The sequence below is a fragment of the Phaseolus vulgaris genome, chromosome 3 (genome assembly GCF_000499845.2).
Source record: "Phaseolus vulgaris cultivar G19833 chromosome 3, P. vulgaris v2.0, whole genome shotgun sequence".
Classification (NCBI taxonomy): domain Eukaryota; kingdom Viridiplantae; phylum Streptophyta; class Magnoliopsida; order Fabales; family Fabaceae; genus Phaseolus; species Phaseolus vulgaris.
In genome coordinates, this window is record NC_023757.2 from 8,189,850 (window position 1) to 8,217,727 (window position 27,878).

General features: G+C 33.1%; 3 protein-coding genes across 3 annotated transcripts; all 3 read right to left on the reverse strand.

Moving 5' to 3' along the window:
• Positions 1–337: 337 nt before the first annotated feature.
• LOC137806536 (uncharacterized) lies at positions 338–7,851 on the reverse strand. Its single transcript, XM_068606729.1, has 7 exons — positions 7,650–7,851; positions 7,487–7,556; positions 7,231–7,390; positions 6,898–6,979; positions 1,682–1,898; positions 1,397–1,461; positions 338–817 (listed from the first exon to the last, which is right to left on the reverse strand). Exons 1-7 carry the CDS (start codon positions 7,731–7,733, stop codon positions 563–565), a joined length of 933 nt encoding a protein of 310 aa, XP_068462830.1. The 5' UTR covers positions 7,734–7,851; the 3' UTR covers positions 338–562.
• Positions 7,852–11,945: 4,094 nt separating this feature from the next.
• LOC137806537 (uncharacterized) lies at positions 11,946–12,852 on the reverse strand. Its single transcript, XM_068606730.1, has 2 exons — positions 12,516–12,852; positions 11,946–12,351 (listed from the first exon to the last, which is right to left on the reverse strand). Exons 1-2 carry the CDS (start codon positions 12,725–12,727, stop codon positions 12,093–12,095), a joined length of 471 nt encoding a protein of 156 aa, XP_068462831.1. The 5' UTR covers positions 12,728–12,852; the 3' UTR covers positions 11,946–12,092.
• Positions 12,853–16,045: 3,193 nt separating this feature from the next.
• On the reverse strand, positions 16,046–27,557 carry LOC137806538 (probable phosphoinositide phosphatase SAC9). The gene is made up of 13 exons (XM_068606731.1): positions 27,356–27,557; positions 26,678–27,273; positions 25,907–26,039; positions 24,257–25,476; positions 23,827–23,934; positions 23,544–23,714; positions 22,969–23,211; positions 21,838–22,263; positions 19,806–20,627; positions 18,895–19,092; positions 18,351–18,809; positions 18,023–18,250; positions 16,046–16,607 (listed from the first exon to the last, which is right to left on the reverse strand). The coding sequence occupies exons 1-13, from the start codon at positions 27,366–27,368 to the stop codon at positions 16,326–16,328; spliced, it is 4,899 nt and encodes a 1,632-aa protein (XP_068462832.1). The 5' UTR covers positions 27,369–27,557; the 3' UTR covers positions 16,046–16,325.
• Positions 27,558–27,878: the final 321 nt, after the last annotated feature.

Consider the following 27,878-nt stretch of genomic DNA (forward strand, 5'->3'; position numbering starts at 1 on the left):
AAAACCTTACTTTCAGAAAATGATAAGAAGTATTTTAGTTTGTTCCCTATAAAGAATTGTTTTAATTTTTGCAATCATCAAAAATAAAGTAATTTTAGTCCCTTATTAGAAAATAAAATAAAATGCAATTTTGCTAAAATGTAAAGACTAAAGAGTTATAAAACTTTTATAGGAAATAAAATTAACATTTCGAGATATTTATAAAAACATAAACAAAAATATTGCGTAACGTGACAATCCAGATTTATAACCCCTGCTACAAAATATGCACACATTTAGTGTTCGGTCATGTCTCAAGTAAGGATCACTTGGAAGAAGGATACCTATGAAAAACAAATAAAAAAAATCCTTTTTTTTATAATTTGAACAAGGAGTGTGTTTCCAATGTAGCACACAATGTTGTAAATGATATTTGCTTTGCATCCTGTAAAAAATACAACATAAGCATGGGGGGTGGAGAAAATATATGAAACATGAAGAGTCTTGTCACATTTCAAATCATGCAAAGAGCAAAAGAATTGCAATTATAACTGTAGTGGCTCAGATTCCCTGAGATGATGTTCTACCATGTGAAAGCTGGCAACACATAAGATGGATAAGCTTCATATTTGGAAACAAGTGATTGCACAGAAGATGGATCTGCAACTTCTCCAAAACCATGGAGTCCAAGTTCAGTAGCGTGAATCCCACCAGTGATGAAAACTGATTCTATTCCAGCAGCATTAGCACCCTTAATATCATGATGGAATGAATCACCCACAGCAATACAGTCAGAGGCATCTGTCCCAGCCATGGCCATGGCTGACTTGTAGATTATCTGAAAAAATCTCAATTGTTACAAAGATTGCCAAGAACATGGAATAAGGATGCATCTGCCAATGCAACAGAAGACGATGCCTCCACAAAGATCTTAATCATGTTATTATATATATAAAGATGCTGCTATGCTACTTGCTCCCCAGAAAAAACCAGTATCAAATATGTAAGTGAAAACAAAAAATCAAGCTCTGGATAAGAATTATGAAGAATTTACAAGGAAAACAGTTTAGATAATTTAATCCATTTAATTCTGCTTAACGTGATAAATTAAAACTGTGAATTTACTTTTGCTTGTTGAGATTGCATTTATTATGTGCACAATTGTAAGAACTAACTTGAAAATCCTAGAGGGATTAAACACGCACTTAATAATTTTGAAAGATGATACATGAACTGTGTATCAAATGATTCAGGGTATAAATTGACCACTTAATATGTGCAGAAACTCGTATTCTTACTTGTGTCATTGTGTATGTAAAATCTGAGCAGTCTAGGCACTAAAATCATAGAATACACTAAGAAGAAAACAACTACCACAATGGAATTAATAGTATTCAAAGAGAGACAGAATCATCACCTCATCAGGTTTGCCCATCCATTTTACTTCACCCCCAAGCTTTTCATATTTAGCTGCCAGCGTACCTATAAGTTTAAAATATGCACACGAAAAATTGGTATAAGGTGAAACTGGAAAGAAGAAAAAGAAGGCACAAAAATGTTGTAACATGATACCAATACACATGTTATCTGAAGAAAACTCATGCTTCCACTTTCGATGAAAAGAATACCTTCGAATTACTACTTACGCATTAAACTTTTAGATTTGGTTAAAGGGAGAAAGGAGAAGATAAAGCCAATTCACCAGGCATCACACGTAAGTCTCTTGCTTCAACAGTTACATAATCTGGATTGGCTACAACCATAGGAATTCCTTTGGAAGCACAAAGCTCCAATATTTTCTCAAGGTCTTCAAGTTTCATTGAACGTGCACTCCCATCAGCATTCCCCAAGGCTTCAGTACCATGCGCCAAAACAAATTCAGCTTCTTCAACATTCTCCACAACTTGCAAGTCTAAGCCCTAAATGATTTGCTGTAAGACTTTAGACCCCTTGTGTTGGGATTATGGGATTAAAATGTAACAGAATATCAGATACTAACAATATCTCAATCTTAATTTCCTAAATCCAAATAATAAATAAATATATTTTCATTTTTGTGTAAAAGATATTTTAAAAACACTGAAATATTTTCTAAAGACTAATCTAAATAAAAGATCTTAAGCAAAAATTTTCAACACTCCTCCTTTCCTCATTATCTATTTATTTGAATTTCAAATTTCAGATTTGATTCTCCTTCTATTATCTATCCCTTTCTTGCATGGGATCACATCTTCATTCAATTTGACATTCTTCATTATATTTCTTCTTTTATCAACCTCATCTTCTATGCCTATTGTGTATTCCATGATAGATGTTAGAATGTGGTTCTTCATCTACTTTCTTCTCTCTTTGACATCAAAATTCTTCAATAGATATCCATCTTCTTTTGATTTTGATCATTCTTTTGTATCTTTTAATGGAGGACCATCCGACTACCACATTTTGGGCAGAGAAGAATGGAGAAGATGGAGCTTTGTTGGTGGGAGAATCCACATTTGAAGAATCTTTTTTTCTTTTTCTTAGCTTTATAAAAATGTATAGGAGTAGTTGTTGTAAATAAAATAGTGTAGAAAATGTAAAGGAATAAGGAATTTTGTTGTGTAAAAAAATAAGTGCACAAGTGGGCTTAATTTGAGCCTAATTCAGGTTTGACTAGGGAGTCAAAGTCCTAATTTAGGAGTCAATATAATTTATTTGTTCCTTTTGTAGTTATTGACTTCAAAGCACTTTCATCGGTATGAAGTAAAATACCTTCAACAACACAATCTTCTCTCTTGCACTTGTCCCTGCAAGGCATGTATCACTTTTGTCAAAGCAATTGTAGACAACATGGTTATGAAACTCGCGAGTTAACTCGTTAACCAGTCCGAGTTTACATTCCCACTCACCCTAGGTGAGTTGACTCACAAGAAAACTCGTTTTTGGAGAAAACTAAGAAGACTCACTGTGAACTCGGTTGAACTCGCGAGTATGCAACAAAGTTGGTGAGTCCAAAGGGTTTTTTTAAACCTAAAATGACCCCGTTTCTGACCCAAAATTAAACAAACTCCCCTATTGTTGCTCACATTCGGGTCAACGTTTGTGTTCGTGGTGGTCATGGTTCTCATTCTCTTTGTTTGTGGTCGCGTTCTCTCTATTCGTCGTTGTCCCTATGCGTCGCCTTTGTTCTGATCATTCGCGCCACCACCGTTGCGTGGTGTTGTGTCATCATCTACAGTCTCTGTTTCCCGTGGTCGTGCTCTGCAAATATTTTTCTGGTTTGGTCGTGCTCTATTCAGTTGGTCATATCTACTCAAAGATTTTTTTTTCTTAATTGAAAATGATTGCGTGATTAGGGCAGACAAAGGTACATCTGCTTTAGAGATTTATTTTCAATTCTATTCTATTTTTAATTTCAAAAATTTTGTTTTTAAATTCATATTTTTTGAAGGTATGTTTGGGCTTATTTATTAAAAGTATAAGTAAAAATGCTCCAAGAAATAGACCAAATATTGGATGGAGGCACAACATAGATATTAGTGGAAATGATAAAAAAGTGAAATGTAATTATTGTTCAGAGATCAGTGGAGAAATATTTAGATTCAAGCATCATCTTGTTGGAACTAGGGAAGATTTTGAACCTTATGCTTCTGTTTCAGAAGAAATAAAAAAACATTGATGATAAAAGTTGTTGCAGAAGCTAAGGAAACAAAAATAGGTTGAATATAATTGATGAAGACAGTGAAGAAACTAAGGGGGTCGAAGAAAGACAAAGTATGTTTGGTTTTAAGGGAGTAGAAAGAGTTGGTAGTAGTAGGGGGAGTTCAAGTTACTAACCAAATGATTAAAAAAGGCTATAAAGAAGTTGACGCTCAAGTTGTTGAATTGTTTTACACGTGTCATTTCATTCCATGTAATTAAAAAACCAGCTTTTACAAAAATGTGTGAAATGATTGGGAAATATGGAGTTGACTATAAACCCCCCTCTTATCATGATGTAAGAGTGAAGCTCTTGAAGCAAGCAGTGGAAATAATTGATTTAATCCTTGACAAATAAAAAAAGGCGTTGTATTTTAACTTCTTGGTGAATAGTCCTAAAGAGACTATTTTTCTTAATTTATTGACCTAACACATCTCAAAAGCAACTGATAAAGTATCAAAGATGTTGGATAATGTTGTGAAATTTGTTGGAGAAGAAAATGTAGTGCAAGTGGTTACTGATAATGCTGCAAAATTCAAGGCAACTAGAGATTTTTTTATGCAAAAAAGGGAATAGTTGTATTGGACCCCATTTGCTACCCGTTGCATTGATAAGATCTTTGAAGATTTTGAAAAGAATTTGAAGGTCCATCAAATTATTATCAAGGGAAGAAAGATTACCACTTACATTTATGGCAGAACAATGTTAATTAGCATGTTGAAGAAGTTCCCAAAATGAAGAAACATGATACGGTCAAGTATGATAAGATTTGTCATGGCTAATTTAACTCTAGCTTGTCTTCGTGAATTGAAAGCATCATTATTGACCATGTTTAACTATGACGAGTGGAAAATAAGCAAGTTTGGAACTTCACAAAAGGGCAGAAAAGTTGAAAATGTGGTATTGGTGGACAAAGATATAAAGCTTGCAATGGGTTTCATTGTGCAAAGGAAAAAGATTAAGTGCAATTTCAATAATATTAAGAAAAGGTAAATATTTTATACCTTTTCTCTTTCAAAATTTAATTGCCTATTTGTGAAATTATTTCTAATATATCATAATTGGTAATGTAGTTATGAAGATGTTTGTAAAATAATTGATGCATGATGGGATAATCAACTCCATAGGCCTTTGCATGCAACTGAGCTGCCTCTCAACTCCCACTTCCACTATGAACCTAATTTTAGACTTGATGATTCTGAGGTCAAAGAGGGATTGTATATGTGCATGAGAAGATTGGTTAAAGATGTTGTAGAAAGGGGAAAAAATTGCAACTTCTTGATTTTCATTATGCTAGAAGACTTTTTTCAATGGATGATACAACGGAATGTAGGAAACTACTTCCTGGAGAAAGGTGGGAGATGTTTGGGGATGAAACTCCATTGTTGAAGAGGTTTGCTATCCAAGTTCTAAGCTTGACTAAAATTTTCTTTATTTGGTTTATATATTTACTAAAATTTCCTATTTAATTATAGGCTCATACAAAGAGAAGGAATTGTTTGCATCGGAAAAAGATGAATGATTTTGTTTGTGATGAACTTGACGTTGAAAAATAAACAAATTAGAAAAATTGTTGCTCTTCCATTTGATGATATGGAGTCAGATGATGAATAGATAACTGAAGAGGGAGATGATATTGTTTAGATTGAGCAAGCTCAATGTGAATATGATGGTTAAAATGTTCACTTAGATAGAGCAACAAGAACCAACTGTAGATGCACTTGATCTTTATAATATAACTTATAATGCCAATCTGGAGGCACAATTTTCATCTCGGGAGAGTTTGATGGTAATCAAGAGGGTGATGGAGATGATGATGGAGAGGATGATGTCATTGGACATAGAAACTAGACATTTGTCCATTTCTAGTTATTTAATTTATATGACTTTAACAACTTATGTTTTGTAATTTTTGTATGAACTTATTTATTCGAGATACTTTGAACTTATATAATTCTCATTCACTACTAAATGTAGTTATTTTAATGATGTGGACTTACTTGTTTTAACTACTTTAGTTAATTATATTATTGAAATATTTTTTTCATATGAACTCTTACAAGTTTACGAATCGAGTTTACGGAGTTCCCACGGGTTTAATTAGACTCTCAAGTTTGATGACCTTGGTAGACAAATCTTTTGTGTTTTACAACGAAGTAATAGATGTTTCGTATCTCTCCAACACCATACCATAATTTTCTCAAAGAGTCTATTATCTAGAAACTCCTTATCCAAAAAAATTATCTAGTTAGCAATAGTCAGCAATTTATTTGAGTATTCCTTAATTGTCTCAGGCTCTTTCATCCTTTGTAGTTCAAACTCCCTTATTAAATTTAGCACATTCATGCCACAAATCTTCTTGTTTCCTTCATATTCTCCTTTCAAATAATCTCAAATTTCTTTGGGTGACTTTAGGGTCATGATTCTAATGAGGTGAAACACCAACAAACAAACATGACTTCACTTTTTCCTTCTTTGTCCTTTTTTTTCTTTTGCATTTTGATTTGGGCCATGGTGGGATTTTTAGGATCAATGGTATAATCATATTCCACAAGTTCCCATAAATTTAGCCGCTCTTTATAAGTTTGCTTTCTTACAACACAAAGATCATAACTTTTGCCATAAAAGAGTGGAATAGCTGACTTGTGAGAAATTTCTTTCTCCTTCCATTCTACAGGTCTCGTAAAAACGATGACTCTACCACTATTGGAATTTTGGGATTAAAATAATATCAAATATTAAAAATATCTCAATCTTAATTTCCTAATCTAAATAACAAATAAATATATTTTTATATTTTAAGTAAAAGATATTTAAAAAAACAGAAATATTTCCCAAAGTCTAATTTAAATAAAAGTTACTAAACAAATATTCTCAACACCTTGATGCATATTATCCTCTGCAATCATCTTTGCATTGTCTAACTCAAAAATTTATATACACATACCTTCTCCAGGTTTCAGATAATTGAAAACAACCATTTGACTTTCAAATGGACAAAATGAAAAAGACCTTGCTAATCTCATGTTTAGCACAAATCAATTTCCTCAATTCCCTCAATCATTTAAAAAGAAAGGAGCCCTTCTAAGCAAACTAATTGATACAACTATAAACCAGGTTCCATGAAAAATTACTCAAAGAACAATGTCATGTTATATTGGATAAAGCAATGGTTTTTAGGAAGTAGCAATTGAATATATGAATATGGTGAATATCAGAATTGAAGCTGCCCTACACACCTCAAGAGATATTGCTCCCCGGCCATTCCAAGTGAAATGAATACAAGATCTTCCCAATGCCGCAAACCAAGGATCCTCTCTCCTGCTTAAAAAACACAATAAAATTATACACAGAACGACAATGTATTCAGAAACAATGATGGAAATGATGATTGGACACGGAGCCATGGATAGCAAAGGCACATGTTATACATGAAACAGAAAATTTGTACTATGATTGCAATTAATGCAGCAAGTTATGAACAGAAGAATGATAGAATAAAAGGAATGTAAGAGTCACTTAATGATTGGTTTACGTTGTGCTGCATGAAAAGGAGAGAAACAAGAAACAACCTTTGCAAATACTGGTGAGTTAGTTCTCCACTAGTGATGGCCCCCAGAAAAAGAGAGGCATCAAAGCCAAGACCCTTCACTTTTTCAATGGTGGTTGATGATCGTCTTGAGGAGTTGCTTATGATCACCATCTTAGCACCCGTTTGCGCAATATTTTCTACTAAGAAAAACAGAAACAAAAGAGACATTAGTTGATAAGACACAACACAGGATATGAGAAGCAAAAAGAAAAAGTAAAGTGTGGAATAATAGTTACATGTTGAAATAGCAGCAGGATAAGGTTGTTTTCCGTCGTGAAGGACTCCGAACTGGTCCAACAACCATACCTGAATGGTGTATTAGCATATCTGATGATGTTATTTGTGTTGTGTGGGTATAAAATAAATATAAAATTTTGAAATGCTATGATTATAAGTAACCTTGAAACGGCGCGTTTCGGCGAGTTGTCGGAGACCGTTCAAGGTGTGAAACTGATGGGGCGGAACAGAGCATTTGGGCATCATTCTGCAGCGCTCTCAGCTCTGCTTAGGTCAAATTCATCAAATTACTTTGGGCCAAACCCTCTCCACAAACAGTAGATTAGGGATTTAGATGCAGTGCCATTGTAATTTATCCGTGATATTTTCTTTAATTTAGAACTACAACCTTAAAATTACAGAAAAATAAATAAAATAATCTGAATAAAAAGTTAAATTAATTAACTTTTAATTTTTTTCAATTAAATATATATTTTTCTTTTTTAATGTGAAATTAATTTTTATTCACTATTATTAGAATGACTTCTAAATAATTTTTTACTTACAAATGATATTGAATTTAGATTATATTATATAATATTATAACATTAATTTTAATAATAAGTTAATATAAAATATTTATTATCTAAAAGAACTGATAAAAATCAATTCAATAACTTTTTTATTATAAATATTAAAAAAATTAAAATTTAGACTAAAAAATAAAATCAATTTAAATGTAAATACAAGAAAAAATATATATTTAATTTTTTTTTTATTGTTCTCATCTATTCCTTTGATGTTTGTATCACTCTAACGGAACAGTTAAAAGGAATGGTATAAGTGGTAACTATATTCATATTTGATATGGTTTATTTCCAAGTGTTTTATCACCGTTTTTTTAACATGTACTGATTGAAGGATTACAATTTTTAAAACTTTTAGGAATTAAAATACTTTTTTAATGTAAAAGACGAAGTTTTATTTCAAATTTGAGAGGATATAAATATAATTAAATTATATATGTATTACATTTTATTTTCAAATAAAATGAAGCTTTTAGATTTTATTCCTTAAAATAGAGGATAAACAAGATCCGTAATTAAGATTTCTTTCATGTGATTAGTGTGTTGGAACAGAATGAATTTCCTAATTTCAGCTGATTTCCAAATATTTGAGTTGTTTAATCATATCTTGTGTCACTTAAATTCTAAAATAGATTTTTTTTCTAAACAATAATTTATCTTAGGAGTTAAAATGTTTACTTAGATTTTGGCAGCTTATTTTATTTTTAAAAGTGCAATTTTTAAAGTATTGATGTATTTCAATTATATTTTAAGATTAAAATATGCTTTTTAGTTTCTGTAAAAATATTTATTAGTTTTAAATCTTTGACATTATTGGTAGTTATAATTAGTTTAAGGTTAAAATTTAAAAAAAAAACATTAATCAATATAATAAAAATAAAATATCTTAAATTAAGAAATCCCAATAAATACTAAAAAAACTAGTATAATATGAATTTTGAATTATACATTTAAGAAATGATACAAAGAAGACTCAAAGTAAGAGATGATACTAAGACACGTATACCAACAATACACATGATATAAACACTCAAAAAAAAAATTCTATCTAAATAAAAATTATTTCAAAATTGTTAAATCACCAACTCAAATGTGTCCAATACTAATAAATGTTCTAACATAATAAACAAATCTCATCAGAAGTAACAAGCTCCATCGAATGCTTTAAGTAATAAGATGCTACAACTAGATGTTTTTGTCTTAAAAAGAAATCTAGTATACAAGAACTTATAAACTTCACCTTACACTACAACTATTTTATATTGGAATTATTGACAATAATCAATATTTAGCAAGTTCAATCAATGGATGAATTTACTTTTACAGATGTAATTGGCTTCGCAAGGGGAGTTGAATGGAGTTAGTTCTCAAATCGTGAATTTATAGACAATATAAAACAATGTCTAATAAGCAAGAATAAGATAAAAGTATACACAAATTTTTACTAGTTCGCCCTACTACTTGAGTTGCGTCCATTTCCCTTAAACAAATCACTTAATAGCTTTTCACTAACCAAATTCACTTTGGCTACAACAAGTTTCAACACCTCTCCAAGAACAAGTATTATACACCTCTTCAGGTACAAGTATTATCCACTCTTCAAGTACAAGTATTTTTCCCCTCTTCATGTACAAGTATTTTCCACCTCTCAAGTACAAGTTGATGTAATTCAACTTTGTAGCCTTGCATGCTTTTGTGTAGATCTTCTTCTTCAATGTTTTTTATTTGAATTTCTTCAGCGAAAGATGAATGATAGTAGAAGCATGTAAGAAGTGTAGAAAATTTCAAAAGGGGATGGAAAATATGATTTCATTTTAAGTCACGTTAGGCTAACATTTAGTTTCTAGAGTGAGGTTGGACCAACACTACTAGGAGGAGTTTAGAAATTTGTGTAGCAAGAAAACAACTCTAGAGATAACTTTAACAAGTACAAATGTCTCAAAAATTGGACAACAATTCTGATGGAGGACCATCTTCACTTCCAAGCCACCATATACTTGGCTTAAAGTAGAAGATCAACCTTAGAAATATACAAAAGAATCTCTCTCTTAGTTTGTATAAATTTGTAAATAGTAGAATAGTCTTTTTTTGGCTTTGTATTTTTTAGTCAATTTTTAGAATAGGTTAAAAATAAATCAAATGCACTTTAGAAACCTTTACTTGACATTTAAGCAAAGGTTTCTAAAGCACCTAAGAAGCTTGGACGATCATGGGTTTGATTTTACCTTTACCCCATAGTTAAGTTTAACTTAACTAAGGTGAAGACATCCAATACGAACAATTTAAAGACTCTTAAGCCTATAAATAAGAGGTTCCCATCTTGTAAAACTTAAAACTTAGATGAAATTAAATGTGTTTATGAATTTTTAGCAAACTCTCTCCAAATCTCTCTTTACTAATGCTTTCAAGACTAGTGAAAACTCAAGGAAGTTGGATTAACCTTTTCCTTGGTCCTTGCACCTAAAACACCATGCCTATTCATCTCCTCCATCTCCATTTTTAGTGAAACCTTCATTAATCTTCAAAGATTTTCGTTGCATGCACCAATCTCCTCCAAAATACAAGAACACAATTGCATCATGTGAATCAAAGCAAGGAACCCATGGTTGATAAGTGTCATGTATAATTCATTAATATTTCATACAAAAAATATAGGTGCTTATGGATTTTAATTGATAAAATAGTTATAATTCAACCCCTAATTTAGGAATTTGAATATTTTACATATTTTTGGATTATAAGATGAATGTGGATGATTGATTCACAAATTTGTGTTAATTTCAAGATTCCAGGGAAAATAGAGAAAAAAAGGCTAAAGAAGAATGGACAAGATGAAAAGACAAAGTTGAAACATTGGGGACTCACCCAATCATGATCACTCCAGAGGAACTCGCCCAAGACTCGCTTAAGCGAGTTCAGTCCAATAAAGTTAGGTTTTTTCTCGTCAAACTCGCTTAAGCAAACAATATCTCGCTTGAGCGAAATGTCACTTAGCCCAAGCCCAATTAGGTTAAATAGAAGGCGTGAGACATAACTCTATACATCATTGGGAGGATATTGAGAAATAGAAAATCCTAGAGAAGACAGTCGTTAAGGAGAAACACTCAGAATTTGTTCAAACTCTTATGTATTGAGGTGATATTTATTTATAATATTTTTTTGATTTATTTATAATATTTTATTTTATTATTAAAGTTTGAATCTTTATTCATAATTTTGATCCTTAGATTTGACTAGAAAGTATTTTTAAGCATATGACATAAATGATCATGTTTAACATTTTTTAATGCTAGAAATATATTTAAAATGTTAATTGTTTTATAACATTTGTTCGTCATGATAAAAGGTTTTTATAAATATGCGAGAAATCAATATTTAAGAAATATTCTTAATAATTTTGTATGCGAAAAATCAATATAAATGATTTTTATATGTGCATCAATGTCAATAAAGATGCAATGCTATATTATATGTTTTTATAATTGAAGATAAAAAAAAGTCAGAAGGATAAACCAAATTCCAATTTTCTCAATTTACTCATCCAAACCATTTACTTTGCTTTTATTTAATTTCTTAGAAATTCATTATACAAACAACCTTTCAAACAAATTTTTACACATCTTTTCATATTTAGTAAATATTATACTTCAAATTTTAGAATTCTTCATTGTGAGTTAAATGTTTATTGAAGATTCAATGTTAATTGTGGATTCGATATCCACTTCTAAAAACAAATTATTATCTAACTTTTCATACATTTGTCGTAAGATAGTAATGGAATATCAACATTAGCTCTTTGTAAGCGCAACCATTATTGACAGTTATATGACTTAAAAATCTTTGAGTAGTGCTGTTCCACCCTAACCTGATTTAAGAAGTTGGTAAATGAAAATTGTAAATGAAAACCACATTTATTCCTTTCAAGAAAGAAGGTCATTTCACTCCATAAAACCTGTGCAGCTAAAAGGTCTTATAATAGTAATACAACACTAACATTAACCATTTGAAAGCGACAATAGAAAGGTTAAACACATGGAAACTATTCAGGAGGAGGAGGAGGTGGTGGTGGTGGTGCCTCTTTATTTACACTTTTGCCTCTCGCTCTTAGCATGTCAACTTCTTCTTTCATGGCTTCTTTTCTCCTCTTGCTAGCCAATATTTTAGCCATAACACCACTCACGCTGGGGTCCTTTTTCTCCGTCGGTGGAGGCGGTGGACGCCTTGCAGCACCACTTGCCCTTTGCTCATCAACCAAACCCAACCCCACCACTGCCGCACCACTCAACCCCACTAATGTCCTACATGCAATATTGTAATTGTAATAACAATGCACCATTCCTTATTCCATTTAATTTCAATAAAGCATAACAATAATAATAAATTAATAACATTTGTTTATTTTGAGAACTTATAAAGTATTACAAGTTTTGCAGTTGATGCTGATAATAAAGGAGATAGATACCTGCGATGCAGAGAGTGGCCACGATGAGGAGGGACTTTATTAAGATCGGAGATGGAAGAGGGCTGTGACTGTTGATATTGGTGATGAAAGCAGCACACTTTTGACGTTGGAAAGTGACCATTTTTCCAAGAATAGAGGAGGCTCTTCCGGGCTCTGGCGGCGGAGAGAGGTGTTGCAGCAGTGGTAGGAGGTGGTGTTAGCAAATGAGCCATTGGGTAACGTTAGCCCCGGACAATAACAAGATGTGGATGTTATTTGAATAAGTGGTGTGATCTGATGGTGGAAATCCATTGGCTCATTCCAGATAAGGTTCCATCGCTTTGTCCACCGTGGAACCTCCCCATCTTCATCGCCCTTGTTTGCTATTTATTTAAATCACGTTTTTTTATTAAAACCAAACGCGTGCCTTTATGGTACCAAGCTCATTGAAAATCACTAACCATCGTGAATGAGGGAATGAGAAGGCTACATAAATACATGAATCATAAGAATAGATTCGAAAATTTTACCAAAATGATGCACTTAGTTTGAGAATTAAGTAAAAGAGCAAATGCAAAAATGCGAAAAAGGGAGTATTTCTCGGTTAAAGTTGTAAATGATGTAGGTAGCATTAATTAAATTCATTAATCTGTAATTTTTTTTAATTAAAGTTGTCAATTGGATTGGTAACTCTAGTTTAAATAAAATTGGATGGATTGACAACTTCATTATATCAATTAAAGTTTTCAATTTGAAACAAATGATAATTAATATTTTTTAAAATAAAAATATATAGTTACAAAAATTATTTTATAAATAATACCAAAATTTAATTTAATTTTATTTAAGAAAATGATATATAAAGTTGAAAAATTAAAATGATTTTCTTTTACAATAATTTTAAATAATTGGGTTAAAAATTGTGATAAATTAAAAATATTTTCTAATTTTTAAATATTGTTAAAGTTAAAAATACACTTATAAAAAATATATGATATGATATATGTATAAATTATATAATATGTAAAAAGTAATAATATAAATGTATTTATGCTAAAATAAATGTATTAAAAATTAAATTATTGAATATAAGTCATTAAAAGAATAAGATATTAAAATATTTGATGACAACAACATTACAAAGGATTATTCTACTTTTTAAGTGGACAATTTCCTCTGTTGTGACTTTCATTGTGATAGTAAGAACATTTTTTGGCTTGTTCTGAATTGGTTGATCCATTTCATTATGCAAACGAGTTGTAATTGATCGTCTCGAGTTTTTACGTCACATGTGGGGATCAAGTATGAAATTTGGCCCAATATAAGTAGATAAAAAAATCCTCGTTTCGAACGGGATGAAATTCAACTTGATATATGTCTTTCTAATTGTGTGGATGTTATAAACTGGATTAATGAATGCCGTCATTTGTAAATGACAAGAGGAGCCATAACGAACGACAAGGAAGTCGAAGAGCTTGAAAGTGGTCACAATCACACCATCAATCATTTAATCTAATTGTATATGACTGAGGTTGTCGACCATGTTGGGGGTGGCTAATTCTTGGACATCAAATTTAGAATTTTCTGCATTAAACCTTTCCACAAAACACATAGATGAACCTTGTTGATATTTTCTAAGTAAGGCTGTGATATTTTCTAAGTAAGGTTGTGATATTTTCTGGATAATAATGACCTGTGCGTAACATGATGTCTATTTTGAATGCTCGTTCAACAAATCATGTTTTTGTTTTTTTGAAAGTTGTCTTAACCAAAGTGAAAATCGACAAAGAACGAGCTCCCTTAAGTACAAAGTTAATGCATTCCGCTAGATTTGTGGTCATATGACCATACCTCTTTCCCCCATCGTATGCTTGAGTTAATTTCTCTAACGATATGCGATCTATCTAGGAAAATGTTTGCTTGAACTCAGATCGCATAACTAATAACTTTGTTTGTACTGTGGGTTGTTTCATCTCATAAGTTGTCATAAAGAAGTAAATGAAATTAGTTAAATGATAAAATGTCGTAATTATCTATGAGGGAAGGTAAGGAATGTTATTATACATGTTAATCAACTATCGTTTGTAAAAACAAAATTTAGTTTTAATTTTTTTTAATATTATTTATTTATAAAATACAAATTTTCACAATATTTTATTCACTTAATGTAATTTTAAATAATTTTTAAATTATTATTATATACATTTTTAATTTTAAAAATATATTAATTATTTAAAAAAAATTCAACTGAACTTGTCAACCAAATTGACAACTTTAATTGAGATAAAATATACTAAAGTTGTCAATCTAATGTCCAACTTTATTTAAACTGAAGTTGTCAATCCGATTGACAACTTTAATATAAAAAAAATGGACAAATTAATGAATTTATTGATGTTGCCTACACCATTAGCAACTTTGACTCAGAAATGCGCATTCATATAATTTTTTCTACATTTACTCATTTACGTAATTTTCAAACTAAAGTGCACCATTTTGGTAAAATTTCCAATAAATTCTGCTTTAGGTAAGATCAAGTGGTGTTGATCAGCTTGCCAGTTTCAACTTAAAATATTGCAACCGCATACTATTATGGGTGACAATTTCTGCTGACCCACTTTGTATAGCTAGCAAGTATGGACTGGGTTGACCTGTCACATGCAGTAAGACTGCTTCATCCTGCCCCCTTCATATATTATTCTTTCACCTCCATAAATTTTTGGTGTTAAAATATGTCTATTTGTAATATTTCAGAATACGTAATTCAGAAGTCTTTTTCCAAATTCGTAACTAGCTTTCCGATTATGTAATACAAAAGTTTTTTTTTTCAGAAACATGATTAGTTTCCATATTACATAATCCAAAAGTCTTTCCAATATGAGATTAACTTTCGAATTATGTAATCTGAAAGCCTTTTTTTCAAATGCATGGTTGTATTACATAACCCAAAAGCTACTCTTAAATCTAAACTTTCAAATTATATAATTTGAAATACCTTTTTTAAAAATATATTTCGGATTATATAATTCATAAATTATATCCAAATTCAAGATTAAACTTCCAGATTATATAATTCTGAATATGCAAATGAAAGGATAAAAAAGTATTTTCATATTTTGTATTATATGAAAATAAGAAAAGAAAAAAAAAAGTCCATAGTAAATATGAATTTGATCCATTATATAATCTGTCAAATATGGATCAATTAATCGGTCGCACACATGAGTTGACTTGTATAAACTTTTTTTAAAAAAAATAATAAAAAATAAATTTTTAAATATTGAATAAATTTACTTTTTTTTTATTAAATTAATGTTTATATATTTAAATGATGATCTCAGTATTACTCTCGTAACACATACATAATATAAATAAAAGAAAATATTCTAATATTCTAATTTTGAATAAAATTTTGATTTTAATTGTACTACTAAATTGATTCACAATTTTTTTTATTTATACACCAAATATACACTTTTTAAAAAATAAAAAATACATGTACACACACATAGACAGTATTCTAATTAAAAAATAGTATAAAATAATAAAACTTGAGAGAAACAAATTTATTAAAAATATAAGTCAAAAATGAAATTCACCCTTTTGGTAAACTAAATAACTACTGAAATGGAACCTCCAATCGCAAAGTCAATCAAAACACCCAAATCCCACCTTTCCAAGCTAACCCAGAAATAATACAAATAATATTCCTAATAGAATAATCCTATCATACTATTACATCAATGGAAGAACTTTACATACCATAATACAACATAATGTGAAAAGGTTTTTACACAATCAATCAATGTAATAACCAGTACTGACGTGTAATTAAACTGCTCCCAGACTAGCCCATTTGCCAAGGTCATATGGATCAGCATAGTAATACAGTTTAATTCTATTAGACAAAGATAGCCCCACTGCCAGTGGAGAAATTCTAGTGCCAGAATCATCTTGTTCTGATGGGTCGTCAGTAAAAGCTGCAACATCTCCGAGTAGTTTGAAAGAAATTCTGCGAGTTTGTATCTGGCTAGAAAAATCAAAGTACATCGGTGTTCCAGCTCTGGCCTCTGGTAATCGGTACTCACCAATGGTGACCATGCTATGGGGTTCCTGCAATCAATCAAAATAATCCGGTCGTTTCACCCATAAAAGATCAATAGAAAGTAATATTTCAAAAGAGGGGTGGGTAGGTGTCAAATGTAAAAAAAAAAGTATCTATTCGACAGTTTAGGTTTATGGAATAGTTGGTTCATAAAAAAGCCTTTAGAGAGTTAGAGGTCTACAAATCAATCCTGGTCGCCCCTTTCCAATTAAACAAAAAATAGAATTTTAGCATAGACTAGGTGGACCATTTATGCCTCTAGCCAATGTAATATAGAATCATTTATATTTCTTCACCTAAGCGAAGAGATTAAGATTTTCGAATTGCTATTTTATGATAAAAATATACGTAGGAGTTTTCAAAATATCATTAAAACTAAGAGTTCGTACTTTTTACCCTTATGTCGAGGTCAATCCGGCAAAGAAATGTTATGCCGATTGTAGGAGTCCAATGTGCAAAAGCTTATTATCCTGATTTTTTGGCTTCATTCTCCTTCACATTGGTTTAAATGTAATATACTTATACTGATGGGACAGCTAAAGGTTCTCCTAGTGTATTTGGCTGTGGGATTATTTTTAGCGATCATCATGCTTCCATTGTGGGTTATTTCTCTTCATAGCTTAGTGTTCATAATGCTTTATATGCTGGGATGATAAGTGTGATTGGACTAATCTTTGGATTGAGCGTAACTCTCAACTTATTATTTAAGCTCGGTCTAATACACGTATTATTCCTTAGAATCAAGTTGAATTGTTGTGTAAATAGTAATACTATGTGCATTCATTGTTTGCATATTTTTAGAGAAAGTAATCAGTGCGTGGGATAAACTCATTGAGTTTGGCACTAGATGTCAAGGTTATACTTGGTGGGATAATCTTCCTAGTTTGGCACTAGAAAGATTTGATTTTACCCTTTTAAAGGGTTAGGGATTAATGGATCAGGTTTGGTCCCCCCAATATTTTCATATTTTCTTCTTTCTTTTTATAATATTTTGAGGTGCTGCAAATGATTGATGTTGTTTGTGGTGCTAACATAGTTGGGGTACAAACAACATAGTGATGCCTTAGCACTCTCGTTTCTATTAAAAAAATCTACCCTTATGAAAGAAAAATTTCTATGAAGTGTAACTAAAAAACAAACAACGGACGAACCATTTTTCTATTACTTAAAAAGTGTACAACTTATGCTTCTTCGTGGATATAAAAAAAATGCTTTGTGAATTAAACCTTGATGCTTTTTTCTTCTTTTAAAATTCATTCTGCATATTACTGTGCAGGTGCCAAACAACCATGGCCAGAAAAAAAAAAAAATAGGTATACAGAATCAGAGCTCTACTAAACATAGCAATTCATGGAAGGAGAACCTCCACTGATCTAGGCAAGAGAAAAGTGACAGAAGCAGTAATGTTCCAGTAATTAATTACCTGGAGAATAGATACTTGAATATACAGTACAGCTGGAGTGATGTATCTGTCATCCACAAGGGAAGGAAAACTTTTGCTATGTACATCTGAAAAAGGTGAATGGGTAACCCGAGGCTTGATTGCACTAAAGGCATCTAGACGAAATCCAGCAAGCAGGGGAGAAACAGGAGACAGATACTGCTCCAGTACAAGATCATTGTCCATCAATCTTTCAGCCTCAAATGGAACCTAATAAAATAAGAGGTTAATATATATTTTTGAGATTGAGATAACTTCAAAAACAAAATGGTTATCACAAAAGGATGAAGCAAAATAGCACAGATTTTACCTTGAATCTATTTAGCTGTGGTGCTCTTTCCAACCACCCTGTCAGGGCCAACTGGTCAGAGCTCTGTTGTGGTTTAAGATCAACTTCCTTCCTAACGGAGCTTCCAACCACTAAAATCCTCTTGGCATGAAGACAGGGTTCACTTTCAATAGATCCTCCAAATGAGGCCCGTCGAGTTTCTTGTGCAAAAGGATTTTCATCAATAGACAACAGATTGAAGTCATTTCCAATATTTATAGAACTTGAACCAGGTCGCTGAAGGCGTAAACTTATCCAAATTATGCGGCAGCGAACAGAATTCTTGAAGGTAAACTTCACATGTCTAGGCACTTTATGCTCTGTTCCTGACTTTTCAGGTCCATATAGTTCTAAGGAAGAATTAATCATGGATTGCAGATCCCACTTTCCCATTAAAGATCTTTCTTCCTTGTGTATTTTGTTACTTGCCCAAATTTGTACCTGTTCCAACATATTCCTAGAGTTAAATTTTAAACACAATGAACAATAAAAGGAAAAAAAGGAAATGTGACAAATGAATACTTACAATTGGAGCATCAGCCGCAGAGTAGCCACATGGGCTGACAATTAATATAACTCCACTAACATCAGAAGTATTGCCAAGGACAATTCCAAATTCAACGGCAGTGGTACTAGATGGAGCTTTCCAATATGATAACCACAAACCAGAATTTAAAGGAGCAAGCAATGACAAAAATGGAGCAGAATCTGCTGCTGCTTCAAACTGCAATTGCATGGCTAATGGTTATAGCATATAAATGTGTTGCAAAAGAAGGATTACCCTTGTATTTGAAAGATCAGAATCATATTGGCTCCCGAATGTAGCAAAAAATATTTTCTTTTGGCTAAATAGTAGCAACACAAAATTAAACCCCGTAATGTTTCACTTAACACGCAATTAGTACAAAACAAACAAGAGGATAATCAAAAAGTGACAGTTGATTAAACCACTGAAAATAGTTAAATATTTGTTATAAAGCAGCCAATATAAATAACGATAGATAGGTTTGCTATGGTATTTGCTAGTTTTCTAAATCTTTTCAAGAAAACAAGGCTTATATTTTTTTTTACTATAGTTTCTGGATATATCACTTGAAAATCTCCACTGTCTAGCAAAATGAGACAGCATAATCATACAGAAGAATTCAGATACAAAAAATCACATACACAATTATTCTCAAGTTCTTGCATCAGTTGTATCAAATGATTTTCTTTCTACAAAAACATATTCATCGATGAACCATAACAATTAAAATCATTAAGATAATTGGTATTAATCTCGTCCATGCATGGTTCAACTTTGGATGCAAGCCATATATCATTGATTAAACACATCTTTGGTAGATGCAACAGTACGTGGCTTGATATTTCACATGAAAAAGTAAAACAAAATGACGCAGTGGCAAAAATTAAAATATATTAAATTAAAAAATATACCGGGTGTAGAAAGCTGCCAAAAGGAAATTCAGCAAGGGATTCATATCCGTTCAGTAACAAACGTACTGCTTTTCCAGTAGGCTTGTTATTATAGGCATTATTCTTTTCTAGAAGATAATCCCAGGATGAACCAATGATTTGCGTCAAAGCATTGCAAGCAGCCTTTTCCACACGTTCTGTTCTTCGTAAGCTAATCAGAACCCTCACATGGTCCAAAATCAATGCATGAAGCACAATATCCTGGCAACACCGCTTGCAAATTATACCATCTCGAGCTAATAAACGATTTACAGGTAAATCAACTTGGCCACTTTGGCTTGAAGCACCATTGTAATTCATGACCTCTCCTCTAGTGTTATATCCTACAAGCAGAAGTGCCCCCCTCCCTGCACAGCAAACTCTACAAACCTTCCTTTCACATTGAGAACACAAGAATAAAGCTTCTGAAGAACCAGTAGATGACATTGTGCTAGATGAATGAACTGCCTTTTTAAATTCAGCACGCACTTCACACTTGCCATCAGAACAGGTTTCCTCAATTCTGATAATATTCCAGAAATCTATTGGGTTATCATCAAGAGTCTCAAGACCAATAGCACTAATAATTTTATCTTCAAGAGAAGCTTCACCAAGCAGGGAAAGATTGTTTGCAACTTTAGATAATTTTCCCATATAAGCTTCATCAAGAAGTGCATTGGGATTTATGGTTGCAGGATCCATTCCAACAGATAGCAAGGCTCTATCCCTTTCAGCAGCAGAAAGATTCAACTTAAGGCGTTCAATTTCAAGTTTCATGGCTTCAATGAAGTTGATTTTTCTTTGCTATAAAACAGCCAAAATACTTCATGATTAGATTTAAACTGAAGATACCAATAGAACAATTACTTGTTTCGTTTAAGAGCTATAAATATAATATAACTTATACATTCAGTGCCCTGCTAATCACTATTAACCAGTTCTCCAACATCTTATACATTCATTTCCCATTTTCTGATAAAGAAATTGTATTAGTGAGAAATGGAGAAAGTATGACTCATAATAGAAATATCCTCTAAAACAGATGAAGACAATACATGATAGGAAAAGAAGGAATCAATATGCATCAAGGCTGCCTAGACTCTCTCCCTATGAAAAATGAAACTCCTTGAAATAACCATGAGTACTGGAGAGAGAAGCCGTAAGCATGACCTATATATCTCAGAGTGTAAACAACACATCTATTCCATTTTTCTCTTTATACAATAACTCTTTAAAGAGAGAAAGACAAGGAGGGTTTCAGGCATTTTAGTCCGAAAGATTTTAATAACCTTCTGTTAATCCCAAATTTGCAAAACTCAGTTCTCTTTAGTCTCTTTTGGGCCAATACAATAGAGAAAAATAAAGTGAAAAAGGACTAAAACGAGGGGACTAAATGGAAAACCCCTGGCCTATATATAACCTTGAGGCCTAATTTAAGGGGCTTACTCAAATAAAAAATGTAGAATGAGATTTCCTTCGCACTAAGAAAATAAATAAAAAGGAAAGAGTAAAGTCAAACATGCTTGTCAATGCAATAAAACACTCCAAATCCTCAGAAAATATAATAGGGAAGTTGCCTTCTAAAGCCCACAAATACATATAAAACCTTAACTCACTTTTCAATCCAACCAAATACACGAGAACTGAAAAATCTGCACACCACCACCACAAAATATTGCCCTCCTTCTTTTCCAAAAACCTCTAAATTAACCAATATAAGCTGGCTCCAAATTCCACTGAAGTGCAGAATTCACCAAAACTTTAATCCAAATATTAAAAGTGACTGTACTATGATGCAAATACAAGTGTGAACATTGGCAATTAAGATAACAATATTCCTTAGTGGAAACTGCACAGAATCTGATAACAAATAACAATCATGAATGAAACTTATATCCAAATATTATGTCATGAATTATCTTTGACGACAACAGTAATGGAATAATGTATGGAACATAATGCTTTTGGAAAATTTATGATGATTCATTGAAACATCATGAAATTGATAACATACCAGACCTGGCCCTGCAAGAGTTTTAAGGCACGTCAAATATTGTTGAGCAATACTATCTGAATGTCGGGCATCTTCTGCTGAAAATTTACTGTCACTTTTGGCACCATGATTTTCGACACTTAGGTCCAAGAACTCAAGTGGGTCACTTTTCTGGTAGACAACATCGTCAGTAACTGGTTGCGCAAGTGGGTGTGGAAGTGGGTCCTCCCCAGACAGGAGGTCAAGAAAAAGGTCAGCCGAAGTGCCTACTTGCTTGGGTGGTGATACTTTTTCAATGGATGAAGGGTTAAATGGACTTGTATCTGAACCAGATAAAAAGGGATTAAGTTCCTCTTGAAACTTCTTGACATGCTCAACTAATCTTGTACCAGGGCCTTCATTGGTAAATATATCAGTCCAAGGAAGAGAAACTCCAAGGATTTCAATCTATAGAAAAACCACAACATATAGCAGCAATTAAAGATTTACATAACCCAAATTAACATGCCTACCTTGAAAATAGAAGTAGAGCAATAGAAAATTAACTCAGCAATTGAATTAATAGTGATAGGGAGAGCACATATGCAAGTAGAGCATTCAACCATTGGTCTAGTAAAAAGGTAGAAGAACAATCAAAATCATGTTGCATTGCCTTTTGAGCACTCGTCTAGATATACATTTTTAAATTTATTTCAAGACCTTGACATTTTAGAAAGTATTTCTGTTTCATCAAATTAAAAATTGATTTAGAGAAAAAAAGGAAATAATGAAAATATGCTAGAATCAAATCCATTTAGAAAAGGAACAAGTTTTCATTGTTAGTGACATGCAGTCTAAATTAACACCGACTAACGACAATTCACATAGCTAGGAAACATTAGAATTAAAAGCACAGGATACTTTAGCATCCCCTAGTTAAAAATGGGGAATTTTCACACAATACAGAGATACCTCAAAATGGATCCACATCAAATATATTAAACCTATAATGATTGATTATCAACTCACCTATTCAGTTAAATTAAGCATCATATTTGCAATATATAGGATTTTTTAGTCACAAGACAAAATAGTACAGTCATGCAACCCACATAGAATATTAAATAAAAATGCCAAAGACTATTATAGTTAGTCAAGCCACGACTCATATACCTCACCAAGCGTTAATGGTTTTCTTCCAGAAACAGTTGGATAAAAGGTTAGTGCAACTACACGAGTAAGGAAATCCCACTCTCCCTCAAGTTCCTCAAAATCATACAGTAAGGAGAAGGGTGATGCATCTTGGGAATGAAGACGAGAATTTGCCCCAGTTATAGCAATGTCTTCTGCACTAATTGCCCCAGGTAAGGGTATCACAAGGTTGGTCCCACTTGCACATTGTGGTATAGAAGCACCCTGCCAATAGATGTCAGACAGGGTTCAGATGTCATGTCAGAACTGTATCTATAAAAACTCCATAAAAGAAAGTAATAAGTTGCTCGTCACTATAGCTAGACAAACCATTGCTTACTAAAATTTAAATATTTTTATTTAATACAGTCAAAATAATAATTAAAAATTGAAGATGCCTTTCAAAATATTCCTTTTAGAAAGTTTTAAGTTGCACAAAGTACAAATGAACGCAAGACTTCTTATTAAAATAGCATGATTAAGATCAACTCTTTCAGTAGTATTATGCACACGTTAATATTATGAGTTGTGAGACATAATGAGGACAAAATACAGACCTCTAAGACCAGTTTAAGCCCATCCAAATGGCGCCCTGTCCTTACATCAACTGTTGATGGATAAGTTAAATCATCTGCACCATGGGATATTGTGAGAAGGAGCTGACAAACATGGCAAGGTTCACCAAGATAAATAATGATTTCAACTACATCTGCAGGCTGTGGACAAATCTGTAAAAGGAAAATGTATACATACTTTGGTAAGATGAGATATATAAAAATTTCAGGCAAATATAATTGAAAAATTCATACATGATAGAACAGAGAAAAACATTTAGCATACCCAGACAAGGCCTTTTCTTTTGAAACTCAGAAGACTAGCTTCACCACCAGAAATAGGAAACAAGTTTGCGATCGGTTTGAGAACAAAACCAGACGGTCGAGATGGTACCTACAATGATCAGATAAACAAGTTATTGGTAACAGCTAGTCTGTTCCCACTGTAAACCACAAGGTTTAAAAGTCCCCACATTAAAAAAATTCTATGGTATTAACTGGGATTACAAGTCAACAGTTAAAGTGGAATCCCTCAACCAGAAGCAGAAATTAATACCGAAAATTTAGCAACAGAGAGATGCAAAAAGTGAAAGGAGATGTGATTCAGTGACTAACATGAAATTAATTATGAAACTGCAATTGCTAGGCACTTGATACATGAAAAAGAAACAGAAAGGCATCACTCAGTTAACTTTGACAGTTGGCAAGTCACATACATGTAGAGGTTTAAGGGAAATTGATGGAAGATGCTTGAAAAGCCTCATTCCAAGAAACATTTCTAATTGCTTTTGACGAGAGCTATCCACAACTGCATTCTTATATCTTCTTTGCAGAGTGATTTTCACATTCTGTGCAGCAGAAAACTGTTTAAACTTTCCTGTTTCTTCACTGAATATGCTAAGTATTTGGCTATGCATTGCTTTGGAACCTGTGTAAAGAGTAGCATGAATATCCCCAGCAAGTAAGAAAAGGTCAGAAAGTTGAGATACAGGAGATAAAATTGTTGATCTTTTGAACTCCTCAAATGTCATATCAAATCTCTTCCATGGTTTATCAGGACATGGATGCATCCATGTGGTGGTTCTGGTATTATGATCGATATAATACGTTTTTCCTGTCACGGCATCAGATCGCTTCTCCCACCCAGGTGGCAGTGGAGCAGTATATCCACCATAATTATTTCTCATTGACTGATAACCAAATGCCAAATCACTATCAAGTGATATACCCAGTCGTCTACATTGCTCAGTGAATACTTGGATGCAGCCAAAAAAACTAGCAGCATTGGTCCTATCCAAAGAATCGGCACAGTTAAAACGTACTATCCCATTTTGATGTGTTCTTAAGCAGAATGCACCTTCAAAATCATCATTGTAGATAATTTCACCTCTGCAATCATTTATTCGTTGTCGGGAAGGCAAATAATCCCCTTCAGATATACCTATGGATATAGTAGGTGCTTTCAGAAGTAACCATAACCCTTCAATTGTCATTTGTTCACCTTTTAATTTTGTACTAGCATGCCAATCATAATTTATTAAATGGACCCGAGTAAAAGGAAGCTTCCCAGATGATCTAATAAAGTTAATAGACTCCTCGAAATGGTGAACCAAAAGGGACTCTGACTTTCCTTCACCATTTCGAAGTAAGTTTATGCATACAATGGGAACCAAAGCTTTCCTGTTTGATTTCTCACCAGCACGTACATCTAGATTTCGAGCATCATATCTCTTACTCAGTCTTCCATAATACTGTACACTTCCTTTATAAGGATCACAATCAGAAACATAAATTTCAGCTTCTGCAGCTGTGATTTTCAGTTCTGCACCCCACCAGATAGGAATAGTGCCTCTTCGCCACACATATGTGTTGAAAGGTTCACTTTGACCAGATCGTTTGGGAACCCATACAAGTTGTTCACACTCCACTTCATTTCCTGTAAAATGGAACCTAATAAACACTTGGCATGTGGCAATACTAAGGTGCACAAAATGATGATTATCAAAGCAAAACAGAATATATGATGAATAAATGATAGAAAAGAAACAGTAAGCACAAGTTACACTACAAAAAGAACTAGGGTGAAATAAGTGATTGTGAAACTTTCCCTATTTGGGAAATTTAACGAAGATATGAATGCATAATGGGAAGCAAAATAAGGTTCTATTTAATAACATAAAACAAGTAGAGCTACTGAAACCATAATTTACATGATGAAGTATGAAAATCATAATCAAACAATATTAAGTTAAAATAAATTATTATTTCCTTAAAGTCAGACAGATAGCTATTCTTACGGGTAAATAAATCAACTCATTATAAGATGGAAAAATGCAAGTTAAACAGTCAATGATAGATATATTCACCTGTACTGAAACACGAATTTAGCCCTCTTGCCAAGTATCGAGTACCTGGGTGAAGCCTACTCCGACGAGCTGTGAGAACCACAATACCTTCTAGTTGACCTGAGCTTCCAAAACTTCTACATTCTGCAAACCCCTACACATCAAGACCAAGTGAGACAAAAGAATGCACGTGCGAATTTCACATCTTAATTGCTCTATACATGTACTATCTTTGGTACAGCATTGCAATAAAAAATAATCACTAATTGAGACAGAGCCTGCACAAGTACGGAGGTAGAAAAGAAAAATTCATCAACCTCCTAACAAACTCTTCTTTCTTGGCCCAATTTGCACAAACAAAACATTTCAGCTAGCAAGATAACACAGGTAACCAGGGTTCAAAAAACAGTCTGCAACTAAAATGTCGATCACAACATCAAGGTTTGTGGGGTGTATTAACTGCAACACAACGACACTTGTGGCCACACTTGTTTGCAATTTCGTACAAAATCTCGGAACAACAAAACTACAACCGTGACTAAAATTCAAAACCTTGAGTAACATAAACTGTATTGAACTCCCGAATTCAGAGTATCCTACTTTCACGCCATTAACAAGATAACAAGCAACCGATATATCAAGATCAAGTTATACTACATTCACTCAATTGCACATTCGGAGTATCCAACTTTCACTACTTTCTTGCAATTCTCAGGGTTCAACAGACAATCGATACTTTAAAATTAAGTTATACTACATGCACTCAAATGTAAACAGAAGAGAACACAGAACCTGAAGTAGCGTGACGCAATGCCGCGGCAAGCCAATATCAACAAACGGCGTAGAAAACCATGCGTTCCAAACAAACTCCTCATCAGGTTGACTCACCGGGAAGCGGCTCGGAAAAGGGCGCGTAACATCCCTCGTCTCGCAGAAGTAATGCTTCCCGTCAATATCAAGCTCCGTCAACTCCTGCACGTTCTTGGCCTCTCCTTTCCCCAGCGCCACCGCGTTGTGCAGCGGAATCCTGATCCAGAGGCTCTCCGCCACCGTGTACACGCAACCGCCACCCGGCATATTGGGAATGCTGGCAGTCAACCTCGTCGCGACGAGGAGCATCGCCAAGTTCCCGAACGCGGCGTATCCTAATATCGCCCTTGCGGAAGTCCTGCTCTTGCAAGCAAATCGCGATCCGTTGGTGACGAAATCCAAGGCCTCACCCTGCGACTTGAACAGATCGAACCCTGGCCTAGCAACGTAGCGAAGCGCGCCGGTGGTGGGATCGACGTAGATTACCTGAGTGTCCGTTCTGGTGGAGAGGCTCACAATGATGCAGACATCGTCGGAGTCCAGCGTCACCACGATAACCGACGTGTCCCTCAAAGCACCTGAAAATTAACGAACGCGAATTCGTTGGGAAATGAAAACTGATCGAACGATAATGTAACGGGTGGATCCAGCTTAACTTACCCGGTGATTCCATCGGTTAGGAGTTGAATCGAAGGCGCGCCACCGCTCATATACGGAATCGCTTCCGGCGAGGGACGGAGGATTTGGGGATTGATTCCGACGGAATCAAGTTCACAACCACCAAAATGAGTATTGCCTCGCTTCAGGCGAGCTAATATATTTTACGATAAATGAATTGAACACTAAAGAATTTGTTTGTTTTATCATGTACTGTAGTAGAACGTTAATTTAGTGATTTCATATTCCTTTTCTAGAATTTAATTTAAGTAAAAATACAAAATTAAAATTAATCTGAATATTAGATTTTAAATCGTTAAAATAAGATAACACATTGCTGATAAAAAAAATAAAAAATAAGACAACACAATAAAAAAAATACAGATACACGAGTGCCATGTATTTTACTAATTTGTATACCACACATTAACGCCAATTATCTGTTAGTTCCACTTTGCATAGAAACCATTTTTTTCTTTTTAAATTATTTTTTAATATTCATTTTTAAACAATTCAAAATAGTTTA

What these genes read in the sequence shown, in the direction of transcription:
- LOC137806537 (XM_068606730.1), bottom strand. Translation starts at nt 12,727, where the DNA reads ATGGCTCATTTGCTAACACCACCTCCTACCACTGCTGCAACACCTCTC. An exon ending in GGCCACTCTCTGCATCGCAG is followed by an intron (nt 12,352 to 12,515) that starts GTATCTATCTCC and finishes TATTGCATGTAG; the next exon opens with GACATTAGTGGGGTTGAGTG.
- LOC137806538 (XM_068606731.1), bottom strand. An exon ending in AAAGAAAAGGCCTTGTCTGG is followed by an intron (nt 23,715 to 23,826) that starts GTATGCTAAATG and finishes TTCCTTTTACAG; the next exon opens with ATTTGTCCACAGCCTGCAGA. An exon ending in GGCTTAAACTGGTCTTAGAG is followed by an intron (nt 23,212 to 23,543) that starts GTCTGTATTTTG and finishes ATCTATTGGCAG; the next exon opens with GGTGCTTCTATACCACAATG.
- LOC137806536 (XM_068606729.1), bottom strand. Translation starts at nt 7,733, where the DNA reads ATGATGCCCAAATGCTCTGTTCCGCCCCATCAGTTTCACACCTTGAAC. An exon ending in TCCTGCTGCTATTTCAACAT is followed by an intron (nt 7,391 to 7,486) that starts GTAACTATTATT and finishes TGTTTTTCTTAG; the next exon opens with TAGAAAATATTGCGCAAACG. An exon ending in AGACTTACGTGTGATGCCTG is followed by an intron (nt 1,462 to 1,681) that starts GTGAATTGGCTT and finishes TTAAACTTATAG; the next exon opens with GTACGCTGGCAGCTAAATAT.